Here is a 15,304-nt window from a genome sequence, read left to right on the forward strand (position 1 = left end):
ATATATCTTTTTAATCTTCTTATTTATTTTAAATGATTTATATAATTTTTATTATTCTTTATTTTTAATTAATTAATTAGTGCAATTTTCCCTTCTTCTTGGATACTTTCAAAGTTGTAATATAATAACCATTTTCAAAACAAGTACCTTCTTTATGTATACCACACCAAACCTTTAATTCTCACTCCTAGTTTTAGCTGATCATTAGAAGCTCAAAAACATTTTATTTAAACTCCAATTTTGAAAAAAAGAACACTGTTAAGATACATAAAATCTAATAAACCAATTTAATACTATACCAAACCTTTGAAGTGCACCATTCAAATTGTACTTGAATAAAGGTAAAAACATATGAAAATAGAGTACAAACAAATGAGAACAAGTAGTAGAAAGTATTGTGATGAAAGTAGAGAGCGAGGAGACCAAACCCCCTTCTGCACATGTGATACCACATAATTAATGGTACATTTTGATGATATAGTGGAACCTGAGAAATAAAATGCTGTATTTGGAACGATATTCACTTAAGGCCTTGAGTAGCATTAAGAGGATACCATTATCCAAAATAAAACTTTTTTCATATTAGAGATCCAAACTGGTTGAAACTGTTCCCAAAAGCAATGCCAAATAGATTCTTAGCTTCTGTACAAAACGTGGTAGTGACTAATGCATAGTGTAACAGCATATAGACATTGCAAGAAAAGCTTCTCAATTGCAAAATTGTTGCCACTGCCGCACATGACACCTTCATTGAAACAATCAGTTTCATGTCTCAGTGAAATGTACAAAAACAACTGCAATGAAGACCATTGGAACTCTTCTATCCATTGCACTTGCAAAGCGTAGAGATTATGCTTCAACACTAGATGGCAATACAAAACTTCTATTGCAGAGAATTGTAGAAGAGGATCAATACTACAGATATACCGATGATCACCGGAAAAGCAGTGACTAAGTACAGTGCTCCATATCCCTGCAAGAGAAGAATCCTTGGTAACAAACCCAGAGAATAATTCCTTGTTTCAAACTGTGGGTTATAAATAGATATTGACATGGTAAAAGGCATGAGTAGCCTTCAGCTCCCTACTATGAATCCAATGAGTAGGGCAAGGAAATCATGTCACATTATGTTATGATAGAAGATAATGAAGAATGTGGCCATCATTTTTGGTTCCCTGAAAAAGTTTGAAGGAAAGGAAATAGAGAGGAGAAAAGTAGAGAAAATTTATCAAAATTCTCTTATTTGGTTGTCTATGAAAATTTTGAGAAAAAAGAAAATTAAATTGCTAAGTGTTTCATGTTTAAGTTATAACTTTTATATAAAATATAGTAACTCTTATGTAAAACGTATGAACTTGACTCATATACTTAAAAGATTATTTTTAAAATTTGAGGTATTAAACAATTTTTAATATCTCAAAATTTTAAACAGTTTTTAAAAGTCATCATCTTTGTAAGATAAGTTTCAAAGGGTTTTGCATTTTATATAAGAGTCACTATCATTTTCTATTTTTAAAAACAAAAAACAAAAAGTGTATCCAAACAATATCTAATGATTTCACTTTTCCCAAACTCTCCTCACCTTTATCCAAGGAAAATAAGAAGAAAATCTTTTAGCATTTTCCTTCTTTTCCTAAGTATTTTTTTACCTCACCTTTTTCCATGATATCTAAAGATAGGAAAATCATTTTTCTTAGCATTTTCTTTACTTTCCTTGTGGTATTCGGAAACCAAACATAGCCTCAGTGTTGCCATTCTGCATCTTTTCCACTTTTATTTAGTTTTCAACAACAAGACTACGAGTTGAGTATTTAGTTTAAGAAATTAATTAGCATTAGTAAAATGGTATTAAAGATCATTTGTAGTTAAAACTTAACAGCATAAAGCTATTTACCATGTGGATATTGATTCTCCTATAAATGAATGAATGCTTTTTAAATTCTTTTAGAGAGCTAAGGAAACAAACCACAGCTGGAGGAACTTCTGTCTCATCACTGACATCAGGATCCTCAATCTCAGCAGCCGAATCCCAATCCATATTAAGTCTTTTAGCAGCCTCTCGGGGGTCAACTCCAGTGTCTGTTGCTTTTGCATATAGAGATTTGCTAACCTTTTTCTTTGGTGCTTCAACCTATACAACAAACACAACATGCAGGAAAATTCTGAGGGAACTAACACAACTTGAGAGTCAGTTCTATTTACATGACACTTCAGAGCTGAACCTAAAAGATCAGATCAAAGCACAATACATCAATCAGAAAGACAGGTGAGTGGTTATCACATGATCAATTCGAATGATAAAATCTCCATGTCCAGTTCTGTTTTTCAATAAAATGCAAAGGTGTTCTTAAGTTTTAGGAAGTCACATAAAAAATTAACAGTACATCTTTGGGGCTGTAAAGCAGCAATTCATCTAGGTATCGAGGTTGAGGGTTAGGCCTGGAACCCCTTTAAACATGTTGACATGAATTACAACCTCAAAGAAGAATGGCCCATGGACATGAATTAGAAGGAGAGAAAGAAAGAGATAAACAGGCAGTAAAATTTTCACTGGACTCTGTTAAAGAATTACCTATGTAGTTGAATGGGCTTTTATGGTATATTTGACAAAGATTTTTGTGAATTTAGTTCTCATCTATATTTAGAATTGAGCATCAAGCAAACATTGTTTTGTTTACCTATAATAGAGCATGTATAAAATATATCATTTTTACCATTGATAATTATTATCTGCTCAAGCTACAATGGTACCTCTAAATTAGGCCATTGGGTCATTTCCTCAGCCAGCATCCGAAGAGCAATTCGATTTTCTGGGACTTTTCCTTCATTTACCTACATAAATAAGGAATCACACCATAATTCCTGGTCACAAATGAAACTTCTTTCCATTATGAAGATGCAAATAGAAATCGAGTACTTAGTTATATGTATTGGATCTTCTTCCCATCTGACTCAACTTTGCAATCATTGATTTCAAAATCTGCTGGCAATGGGATCTATAATAGCAATTCATTTTTAGAAATTAATAAAATTCAAATTTCAGCATTTACTTCATTATCCATTTTAGCTATGTTAGATCGGTCTTGGATTTGAGAGTTCTAATTTAGTATATACTTCAACTTGGAATTCTTAGTCTCCCTAGGAGTTCCTATTTTATTATGAAGCTTTTATAGTTAGATACAGAATTTATTCAATAGTTTCCAGGAACGGTTATTTTGAATCTTGTGAGGAAATTAGTTCTTTTGTCATACTGGAAATTTTTAGTTTTGAAAAACCTAATGTTTTGACAATGATTCTATATAAACAGAGCTCAGAAAAACATTTTAGCAATTGTTGACAAAAAATTATCTGCAGATTTTGGCACACAACCGATGGGGATCCAAAATAATAACAATCTCCTTCAACTGAAATTCATTAAAGGACTTCGACTGTGTTTGTCTCCCTTGTTTGGATGTGGATAGAATGGGAGAAGGGTCTAGATAAGTCACCCAGTCAGTGTTTCTAATCATCTATGGGTGAGATTTGAAAATCCCATTCAAATAGGTGCGCTATACATATCCAAGGGATTGAGAATCCCATCTCATTCTATGTTTTCCCAAAATAGGTGGAACGTGTTTTCCAATCTCATCCTTATTCCAAGAAAAAAAGAAACCAAACATTAACTATATATATCATATCCTTGGAAAATTATATCTCACCTGGACCTCCTACCTGACTAGCCAAACATGGTCTTGCTGAAGAAAAAGAAGAAGACCGAAGTCTCCAATTTAGATTGGTACTTTCTCTATCATAACAGAATAAGAGAGGAATGACCAAAATCCCTTCAAAGTTCAAACAACACCAATGACACTTTTTATTACATAAGAGAAAACAGAGCTACAATTAGCTGAGTCTCAGCTTGCTCAGATTTGTAGTCCAACTGGTAATATGGAATTATTCACAATTTAACCTAGCCTTTGACATCAAACAGTTAATAGAGGCTATAGAGCATTTAGTAGTTGGAAAAGTAGCCAACTTCTGTGAGAATCCGTAATTAATAAAAAAAAATTACATCATATTAAAGGACAAAGAGCAATAAATCCAACATCAACCATGTAATGCTGGACCCGTGCTTCTTGTTTATTTCTTTTAAATAAACCAAAAAATAAAAAACAAAAGCGCTAAAACTATCTAATCATTGCTGTCTCATGCAAAACCTGTGATTTATACCATAACTTCAATAAAGAAATTCCAATTTGTGGAGAAAATGCTTAACCAGAATTTAAACTTCAACCTTGATCTTATCTTACTATCACGGGTCTATACCTTCATATTCTTATCTCTTACACAAGCATCAAAAATCAAAACCTCTTGTCAGCAAATTGTTGAGAAGGCTATTACAACATACTCTTGACATACAATACTTCGAAATTCCCACACCACAAACAAAGAATAGACAAATAAGGATTTATTTGCATCCAAGAATCTAATGGGAATACTCACCAATGGACAAAAACTTTTTACTGAATTTGCTGAGGTGATTAGAGATACTTATGGTAAGTACCTCTTGTGTGAAGTCTAATCAATTTGTTGGGCTTCATCATATACAGGCTTACAATATTCATGACTCCCCATTTCCTTTTCCACTAAGAAATGTACTAAAATCTTCATTGATGATGCTATGCAACAATAGTTCAAGGCATGGAAAATTAAGCTCCTAGCCCTCATAGTCATTCACCAAGTTCTCATCCAGCTTTCCATGTTTTCTTTCAATGTTTGCATATGAATCTTGCTTGGATAGGCATATCTCATACTTTGACCGATCATGAGGGATAATTCTTTCCAATTTAACTATTCCACCTCAATCATCATATCAGAAAATTTCCCCAAAGATCACACATGTTTAGGGTTGAACATTAAAAACTAAACAAAGAAAAATCCACAATATATCTAAAAGATTCATCAACTGCATCTTTGTCTTTAAATGAATTAGACCTTCAAATGCCAATAGATAAGAATATAACAAGCTACCATAAATTTAACATCCATGAATAATATAAGCTAGGGAAAATTGCAAGTCTTACACTTAACCTGACTAGTAAACTAATATGTGATTTGTTACAAGGTGAAGATACATTTTGGCTCAAGGGCACTGCGTTTGATTCTCATTTTGGCTTGTGTTCGTGGGTGATAGTGGAGCACACTATAGGAGCCACCTACTTAGTAGCTATTTACTCACAATTCTTGCATTGCCAATTGCAATTATAGGAACCAATAAATACAGGATAGCCTTCTGAACATATGTGCTACTGGTTGAACTGTTATCACCAATATCTGTAAACCTATCTCAATTCATTCATCTTGTTCTGCCTCAATTCAAGCATTGAGATAATTTATTTGATGAATTACAGCAGAGCCTTTTTTTTTTTCTGTGACTGAAAGATGTAAAGGTGATTTTTGTCATGTTGCAGCTACATCTGCACACAAAGGAATGTTTCTTATTTGAAGGATCTCTTATCTTTCTTTATAATTTAATTATTTTTTTATATAATAATATTAGTACCTCTTATAAAAAGGAGATGGAATTATGATTTTACACCATTGAGTTCAATCTGGTAAAGAGAGAAAAAGAAAATACAAAGTACCTACAATTTTCAAATCTTGCATGCATCAGAGTGTGAACTTCAAATGCCTCGGAAAGCTTTTTTTGAAATCTAACAAATTCTTATAGTCAATATGCTATGCTGTTAGATCATATCAATTGACCATGTCATTAATAAAAGGTTATTTTGTGTGGCCATTGGGTCCTTCCTAGAAGATTCATTGAACTGAGAAGAAGAAAGAACTTACTTCTTCTAGAGCCTCAACTAAGTCTTCTCTTGTTGGAGCATCAGGATCTTCAATGCCAAGCAGTCTCCTACGCTCAACTTCTCTCTGGTCCTCAATCATTATCGTCAGTTTCACCTACAAAATAAAAAATAATAATAATGCTAATTTCCATAGCTAAGGATGAAAACATCCATGAGATTTTCAATATTTCCATCAAAATATCTGTAATTTAGGGGTACCAATATCAAAAGAGGGGGCATCAATATTCCATCAATATTTAACCATCCTCCTCTACACACGTTGTATAGAGTTTCAAAGATAGGACAATGAGAAATCCAAAAAATCTCCTACTCATGACAAGCAGTGAGAAGAAATCAAAATACTTATATATGGTCATATAGACTTCATTTCCTGGTATTGATACCAATATCCATTCTAATTCTACTTATCATATGTACATTAATTTCTTTAAAAACCAATTTAATACATGTATCATCAATGCTTTACCATTTATTAAAGTTTCATACAAATTTGTCACAATTTTTTCTTTTTCATGTTGAAATTTTTTTTCCCGAAATTTACAGTCAATATTTTCAATATTTCCGCAAAATCCAATCATCATTCTGTGAAATTCCAATATTTTCATCCTTTGGCCACAGCAGTGACTAGGAATGCATAGAAATGAACCAATAAAAAAAGAAATATAAAATCATACTGCTTCACGAAATATTTGAATAGATGAATAATCAACTGAAATGGAAGACAAAATGGCAATTAGTATTATCAAAAGAAGTTACAAGTGTATATAAATATTATTTCTATTTTAACAAAAAAAAGTTTACTTTAGACTACAATAGAAGAAAACAAAAACAGAAATACCTCGCTGAAAATCATATCTCTGTTTTTCCTAAGAAGCTCCAAAACCTATACGATCATGCAAAGCGGTCATGAGTAACAATTCTGCTTGTTTTCTGAGAAATGTAGGAAAAGAAAAGTAACTAAAAGCTAATTAAGTGTTAGACATTTCATTAGCTCTGAACCCCAATCGATCAAAACTAATAGCACTACTACGATTAACAACTATGCACTAAATTCTTCGATTGTCTCAGCAAACAAACAGAAAATAAGGAAAAAGCAATAATAGAAAGCGAGGTTGGTGAGAGGGAGTGGAGGTAACTCTTTGAATCTGGCTAACGTATTCGAGGTCCTCGGGGCTTGGGTCTTCTTGTTGGTCGGATGAAACACGCAGTTCAGTTTCTTCCTTGCCCACGAACACGGGTCCCCGCGCAGTCGTCGTCGTCCTCCTCCTGATGGGAGGGCTGTGGTAATGGAGGAGCAGGCGAGAAACGGTGGTCGACGGCGGATGGTGGTGGCGGAGGAGGGGGGGAAGAGAAGAAGAAGAGGACGATGCAAGTGGGTGGAATTGGAGGAGTTGCAACGAACCCATTGCCATCATCATCATAAATCCGAAAATCCCAGTTGAATGCTACTGAACCTTCATTTGACTGGAAAATTGGAAGAGCAGTGGAATTCAATGCGGCAAAGCTCTCACCAGTTGAGTTGCGCAGTGTGTATTTTTCGTGGCCAGTAATGGAGATAGATTGCCTTTGGCTTTTTTATATTTTGTACCGCCCTTTTGAAAAAAAGGTTATTTATACACATGGATTAATGTAAAAATCCAATTACCAAAATTACCTGTTAACATATCACCTATAAATTTACCATAAAACCTAAAATCCCTGCCTCGTTATTTTCTTCCACACCTATCTTTTCTTTCTTCTTCCCTCAAATTTTATCTTGCCCAAAGACTATATTTATTTAATTCCCAGAACACTGCAGGGAAAATGTGGAAGTGAAAAAAAAAAATAGAAAAAACATAAAAAAGATAAAAAAAAAATTAAATTTAGAGTCTAATATCTTACTTCAAACTCACTTTATTTATTTTAAATCTTTTATATAAAGGTTAAATAATTTTGAAATATGTATGTTCTTTACTAACTTTAATTATATTTATTTTTTTATTTTATTAAACCAATATATGAGAAAATCATTTTCTTTAACATTTTTTTTTTCTTTTCTTACTATTTTTTGGGAACTAAATATATCCTAAAACAAAATCTGTTCTCCAAAACTTATTTTTTAACAATATATACCGATACCTTCATACCATAGACACCCGGAGCCACATGTAGTTGTTTTTTTCATTGCATATTACCTCATCCTAGGTGTCTATGGTATCAGAGCCACGGGAAGGAAAGTCGGGTTTTGTTTTAAGTTTTTAATCTATCTTAGGAAAAGTAGCAGTTTGCCTGAAATGATCCTTGTCGGGTTGAGCCCGTCGTCAGTAGATGTTAGGCGTTTTTAAGGTTATAAAAGGGTTGGAGTGATTACTCACTAGGTTTGCCATTCTGCTATTAGGCTCTAGATTAAGACCTTAAAATGAGTTCGATTTTCAGAACCATGTCTAGGAAATCCACAGATTCTCAAGATGTTGTAGTAAACAGTGAAGAGATCAATTATCCTAAGATCCAAAATGATTTAGATGATTGGAAGTTACCCAAGGTATCTAATCAAGAAATTTATAAAAAATGAACCTTTAAGTTCTTTATGGACTACACCATTAAGACACTTAAACAAACCATAAGCTTAGAACAGGAAGATCAAGTGATAAGACTCTTGGATAGTAGATCCATAAAAAGACATAAGTGTGACTACAACTTCATACACTTTGGTATGATTCAAGTTGCAACTATGGTTTGACAAGAATAGGTCTAAACACCTCAATCGTCATGTGTTTAAGGGATAATGGACATCTTGATTATAGAGATTCTATTATTGGAGCAGTCCAAGCATGATTAAATGATGGTCTTGTTTATTTCCAATGTTACCCTAATTTCATGGTTAGATTAAGAGATGTTGACATCTTAGATTCGGTTGTCCTCCATGTTAAGACCCATGAATTTAAGTTTAAGGAAGGAAACGGTCCTATTTCCATCATCACAAGGTTTGCCTATAAGAGTATGACCACAAGTGTTGGATTTGGAGCACTTTGATACCAGTCCTGGGTGTCTATGGTATCAGAGCCACGAGAAGGGAAGTCAGGTTTTGTTTTAAGTTTTTAAGGTAGGCCACTATAAGAAAGATTGTAAGGTTAAAAAGAAAATTAATAACTTGAATATCTCAGAAGACTTAAAAGACATGTTACGCGAAGTAATGTTAAACTCCTCAGAGTCTGAATCAATGACTGATTTAGATAATGAAGATGATATTAATCAACTAGATAACGGTGATGAGATTTCAAGCCAGACTTCTAGTGATCAAGATGATTACATTAAGGGTAATTATGATTGCCAACCTAAGACTATAAATGTCATAAGTCGGGATCAAGAACTAGTTTTAGATGTTTTAAGAAAAGTAGAAAATGAAAAAGTTAAGAAATAACTTTTTGAAGTCTTTAAGAAATCTATTGGTAAGCCAAAAGTTAAGAAGATAGTAAGCCCTTATAATCTAAATGAAATCTTGACAAGATTTAATCAGAAGTCTCCCAAAGACTTAACCATTAAGGACTTTTAAGAAGAATTAAGACAGTATAAGAAGGTAAATTAAGGAATTAAGACAATTCACAAGCTTAGGTTTTATAGATCTCTAAGAACAAATTAACAAGATTGTTTTTAACCAAGGAAACCTTGTTGATAACCAGGAAGACCTTGAAAATGTTCTAGAATCTTCACAAGCTAATGATGAAGTGGCAGATGCATACTTGAATACTATTAGCAGGGTTATTTTCCAAAGGTAGGAAGTCTCCCTAACTATAGTAATCAAGGATAAATTTATCCTTAATATTGTTGCTTTGATTGATTCAGGAACAACTTTGAATTGCCTACAAAAAAGCCTTGTATCAACCCAGTTTTATGAGAAAACTAGGCAAACTCTTTCAGGAGCCAATGGTAAAAGATTTACCATTAAGTACAAGTTGTCAAATACTCACATTTGTAACCAGGACATTTGCATTAAGCAAACCTTCATCCTAATTAGAGACCTAAATGAAAATGCTCTTCTTAGAGGCAATTCAAAGATGCTCCTGAATCAATCAAAGCAACAATATTAAGAACAAATTTATCCTTGATTACTATAGTTAAGGAGATTTTGAGTTTTGACATAATTTATTTTTTCATTGCATATTACCTCGTCCTGGGTGTCTATGGTATCAGAGCCACGAGAAGGGAAGTTGGGTTTTGTTTTAAGTTTTTAAGGTAGGCCACTATAAGAAAGATTGTAAGGTTAAAAAGAAAATTAATAACTTGAAATCTCATCACCACTATCTAGTTGATTACTATCATCTTCATTATCTGAATCAATCCTTGATTCAGACTCTAAGGAGTTTAACATTACTTCGTACAACATGTCTTTTAAGTCTTCTGAGATATTCAAGTTATTAATTTTCTTTTTAATCTTACAATCTTTCTTATAGTGGTCTACCTTACCACACTTAAAATAAACTGGCTTAAATTGTGAAGGGGCTTCTAACTTTTTATGGGTTTCCTTGTTCATTTTTCTTTGGATGTGTCTTGATCTCTTGGTTTCATTCATTTTGTACTTCCCATGAGTACCTCTTTTATTGTGATAAAACTTTTGCTTACTAGGCTTTCTTCCTATTTGTTTTTTCTTGCGTTGCTTAGAGGGAAACTTAGTTTCTTTTTAGCGAAATCCAAATTGGCTACAGAATGAACCAAACTCATTCTTGTAGATCATTTGTTTATTTTTCATATGTTGCTTAAGCTTAAAGTCATTGCACGGGTTAATCCCTTATGTTGTGACAATGCTTATAATTTCTCCATAAGTTAGCTTATCATAAGGGATTTGACCATTAAATTGTTCCCTTATTTTAATCCTAATCCTTTCATAGAAAAGTCTAGGTAGTCCTGAGATGAATTTTTCTTTCCGAAAGGACTTATTACAGTCTGATCTTAGCATGACTTTGGTTAAGAAAACATCCCTATACCATCTAAAGTCAAGAAGCTTGGGACACTTAAGGTTGGTTAAGAGATTTGCAGTCTTGTCCTTAATCTTTGCAGGATCTCCAATGAAGTGTTTTGGTATTGAGAAGATTAGAGTAGCCACTACATCCTCTATATCTTGTCCTTCTTCGTTCTTAACCGCTTCATTTTTCTCATTAATCCTATAGGCTTTTAAGATACCATTCCTATCCTCAAATGTGATATAGTTATCCCACCATCCTTTTAGTTGACCTGTAAACCCATCAACAAGTGTCTGAGCTACATCTTGATAAGACAGTCTATTGTTTAACTTATAGGTTGTACTAACCATGGTCATTTCTTGAAGCTTAGTGAGTATGTTATACTCAATCATGCCATTTATGTTCCATTCATAGATAGTACCACTAGTGTAGGAAGCTTGAGTATACTGATTTATTTCCTCATACTGTATATCAGGAAATGTTGGCCTAGGGTAGAAATTCCTAGTCTTATGGGCTTCTTGGTTATGGATAATCCTCAAAACTCTTTGATCTGGTGGTTCCTCAAAGATCTTGATTAGTTCATTGGCCTTTGCTTCAGAACTAATTTCTTCCTTAATAACATTGATTCTCTTATGAGATGTCTGAGGTGTCTTTGGGACAACTAAACTATCTTTAACTTTTTAGCTAATCCTTTCTATTAATGTTTGATCAATATAAGGATTTTCTTGCAATTTTTAGAGAATTCAAATGGCTTAAATAGAGGCTTATTATCTTTCTTAACAAACAATGTCTTAATGTGGTCTTGGGTTTCAATGATCTCCTCAACCTTGTTGAGTTGATCACCTATAGTCTTAAGAAACATGTTAGTGTAGTTGTTTTGTTCCATGATTCTTCTAAAATCTGCTGCACTAGCAGTTCCTTTATTCTCAGGCTTAGTCTTAAAAAGTGAAGCTTTTATTATAGTTTCATTAATATTCTTTTCTATCTTAGCTTCTGAAGGGTGAATGGATTCTATGATAGTATTGTCACAAGTTTTCCATATTTTAGTTTTGGTGGATGTATTATTAACACGCTTACCGGGGTAATCTGGGTGTTCCCCTTGTTTGAAGAGTTCAAACCAGGTCCAATACTTAATATTTTTCTTTTCTTGTCTTAAATAAGCATAAAATTCTTCTTGGTAGATGATTCTAAAGACCTTAGGGACTTTGCTAAAGAACCGATCTATTCTCTCCTTGTTGGCTTCAGAATAGAAGTCTTTTCTTAAGAGATCATTGTTAATCTCAAAAACCTCATCATCTAAGCTTACGGTGCTAATCATTTGGGAATATGTAGGAGCCATATTTATTTCTATCGATCACTTTTTTTTCTTACACTACTATGACTCCATCATTAAGTGTGACATCCAAAATGTTTTTTTCTAAACTCAACAAAAGCTTTTATAATTGTTTGACTAATTTTATTCAAAGAGTTCATAACTTAAAAAATTGGAGGGAGCCTTGAGAATTTCTTAATTTCATCTCCCTCTTATTTCTTTTCTTTACTTATTCATTTCTAATATGTCTATAACCTTAACAAAATTTTTTTAGAAAGTTTTGTTTCTCACAATGAACAAACAGATAATAATCTTCAATGATACAAGAAATATAGAGATATGTGTTAATTTTCTTTTTTAATTTTTATTTTTGCAATTTTTTAACTTAAAAAAAAAAAGTGTCATTAAAGGTGTTCCAAGTTTCGGACATATTAAAATTGTATAACATTATATTTTTAGGAATCCTTAAGGCATTTTAGCTATGCTTTTGGATACTCTTAACAAAGTTGGCTACTATACTTCTAAACACTTCTCCAGACATCTAATACTACACATCTGGACAACATTTTCTCAATTTTTTTAAAAAAATTGAATTAAAATAAAATTTTAAAATGATAAACATATATGTTTCAATTTTAAAGCATTTAATTAGATAAATTTAACAAACTAAAGCTCTCTGGTTGAAATCTTTTTATGTTGTTTCAAGTGCTCAAAGTAGTTTCCTATAAATTAGAGAGCTTTTTTATATTTATTGAGTAGAAAACACTTCCATTAATTAGATATATATTTATTGTTTGTTGATGCCAGGTCAATTGAGGATGGACTTCTCCCTTAGACGTGGTAGTGAAAGCTCCCACTTCGGTATCAGAATCTAGGCTTTCTGCTTCCCTGCACAAAGATGTCTAGACAAGTTGTCCGAACACACCCTTTGAAGCCTAAGTCAACCTTTAAGGATGAACTAGAAACCCCAAAAGATAGATAGATAGAGAGAGAGAGAGAGAGAGAGAGAGAGAGAGAGAGAGAGAGAGCTCATAGTGTCCTCCTCCTATTTTCTTTCACTAGGGTTTTTATAGTGTTCAAAGGTGGAGAAGGGCTCAGTAGTGCTAAGCTGACCCTTGTGGTGATGATTGCACATTAGTGATAGGGCAATCATCACCTCTGTAGGGCGATTGGGGGTTGTGTCAGACGACGCGTCATGACACAACTTGTTGTCATTTCAATCTTGTTAATGGCCTAAGACTTGATGTGCCTATCTACTGAAGTAGACATGAGGACGGGAAGAATCCCATTAATCAATCTGGCGTCAACTAACTAGGGTTTCTCATATAAAAGAAGATTTGAGGCCATCAGGGAGATACGAGCCACTCAATGGCGCAAATGATCCGGATAGGATGTCTCCGGATTCCTTGAAGGTTGTTTGAGCAGTGGTGAAAGAGGTGACACATGACCTAGTTGGGATGATGCCAAGTGGACAGACGCGTGACAATATTTGTGGGTGGACAAGTGGGATCTGGCCCCCATAATGCCTCATTCAGCATGTGCACTTGTGTTCGGGCAAGGGTAGATGGGCTGAAATTGTCCCCTGGAGTCTCCCCAATGTGAATGAGACACGTGTCAATTGCTTGTATGAGGGACACTTCCATTGAGGCGTTTTGTTAGGCGACGTGTCGTTTCGGGGTGTGTTTTATGACGAATGTCTTTTAGGACCCCTAGGGTTTTGGTCTCCCATAAATAGGGAACCCCCAAACCTTTTGGGATTTCACTAGGACATTTCTTGCTCTTAAACATTTTCCTCCTGCCATTATCCCTTCTACACTCTGCATCCTGCAATCTTGAGTCACCGTCTTCCCGTTGCCATACTGCCCACTTTCTCCAACAGCTCTTGTATTCTGTATTACTGCAACTCTGGTGGCCGTCCATCTTCCCAGTGGTCCTGCCATTTTTACTAGTTTTGGTCTAGGAGAGCTCAGCTTCTGTCAGCAGTGTTTTATCTGAGTTCTGATAAGCCACTATCCCTTTGCATTGACTTTTTACTTCCCATGCATGTTTAGTTCTTGTTGGGATTGTTTTTGAGTTAGTAGCTTTATTGGGTACAATATAGGTGTTGTGGTGTGTAGAATGCAAGGTTTTTTGGTACTTTTCTAAGAAGGGAAACTGCCGTTGGTGGCAGGTTTGGTAATGGTCTTATCAGGACCAGGGTTTTTGTAGTTTGATTTCTATTAGGGTCAAGACCCTTGTGGGGTATAGTTAAGAGGAAGGCCCTTGGATAGGGTTTGCCTTACAGGCTGGGCCAAGGGCTCCGCCTAGCTATGTTCCTTAGGCTCGGGCAGGCTGGTCCTTGTATAATTGAGGTACTGCTCATGAGTAGGAGGGTTGGATGACTGCTTTCTAATGTTCGGTCGTTGTGTCGTGCAAATCTCACTCGACCCACCACTTCAGAATGTCATCACAAGGGGGTGTTGCTTCTACCAGCGCGGTTGGTAAGGACAAAGAAGGGTGTCTGACCAAGAGAAGGTGTTAAACGCACAGATGCGGAGAAGTCCATCGAACTTCTTACTGAACGAGAGTTTAGGGAGTGTTTCTGCATTCCGTATGGGGTTGCTATTCGCTTGATGGACGGTGACCCAGTGTCAACGGAGAAGAAGCTCTTTAATGCCACTGTTTTTAGCAAGGAGCAATGCAATGCTGGGCTCTGTTTTTCTCTTCCTTCATTCTTCAAATAGTTTCTCCACTTTATAAAGATTCCCACAGCCTTCCTCCATTTGAATGTAGTTAGGATACTGATGGGGTGTAGCATTTTAAATATGTTATACCACTTGGATCTTTCCTTGTAGGAGATCTTGTTTATTTATACTATTAAGATGAGCGGGAAAGAGATTTCCAGTTTGTCCACTCACATGCCATCTATTCAGTTGGTGATCGGACTTCCAAATTCTACCAAGGGCGCGACAAAGGGACACATTGTTGTTTTGGGCCCTTGGGCCGACTCATACGAGCATCCGGTTCTAGGGTTTGAACCACATCGTTCGTTAGGGATTCTAGGTAGAGTATATTGTTGTTCTCTTGTCACTTCCTTTATAATTATTGGATTGTTGCTGATACGCATCACTTGGTGTATTTACAGGAAAGAGGAGGAGAGACTGGCTGGTAGATTGGGTGGAGAAGACTTCCTTTGACCGACTGAACAAGTTATTTGTGATTTTTAC

The 15,304-nt window shown here is 34.7% G+C and overlaps 1 protein-coding gene across 2 annotated transcripts; it reads right to left on the reverse strand.

Moving 5' to 3' along the window:
• Positions 1–395: 395 nt before the first annotated feature.
• LOC117907974 (ycf3-interacting protein 1, chloroplastic) lies at positions 396–7,414 on the reverse strand. 2 transcript variants are annotated; one of them, XM_034821665.1, is made up of 6 exons: positions 6,986–7,411; positions 6,688–6,732; positions 5,830–5,943; positions 2,752–2,832; positions 1,967–2,131; positions 396–973 (listed from the first exon to the last, which is right to left on the reverse strand). In XM_034821665.1, exons 1-6 carry the CDS (start codon positions 7,268–7,270, stop codon positions 884–886), a joined length of 780 nt encoding a protein of 259 aa, XP_034677556.1. In that variant the 5' UTR covers positions 7,271–7,411; the 3' UTR covers positions 396–883. The 2 variants fall into 2 exon arrangements, with proteins under 2 accessions (XP_034677556.1, XP_034677557.1); XM_034821666.1 differs by lacking the exon at positions 2,752–2,832 and having other exon boundaries at positions 6,986–7,414.
• Between the last annotated feature and the right edge of the window lie 7,890 nt (positions 7,415–15,304).

Source organism: Vitis riparia, chromosome 18 (genome assembly GCF_004353265.1).
Source record: "Vitis riparia cultivar Riparia Gloire de Montpellier isolate 1030 chromosome 18, EGFV_Vit.rip_1.0, whole genome shotgun sequence".
Lineage (NCBI taxonomy): Eukaryota > Viridiplantae > Streptophyta > Magnoliopsida > Vitales > Vitaceae > Vitis > Vitis riparia.

What these genes read in the sequence shown, in the direction of transcription:
- LOC117907974 (XM_034821665.1), bottom strand. Translation starts at nt 7,270, where the DNA reads ATGATGATGATGGCAATGGGTTCGTTGCAACTCCTCCAATTCCACCCA. An exon ending in ACGTTAGCCAGATTCAAAGA is followed by an intron (nt 6,733 to 6,985) that starts GTTACCTCCACT and finishes ATGATCGTATAG; the next exon opens with GTTTTGGAGCTTCTTAGGAA. An exon ending in CAGAAGTTCCTCCAGCTGTG is followed by an intron (nt 974 to 1,966) that starts GTTTGTTTCCTT and finishes CTTCTCTTGCAG; the next exon opens with GGATATGGAGCACTGTACTT.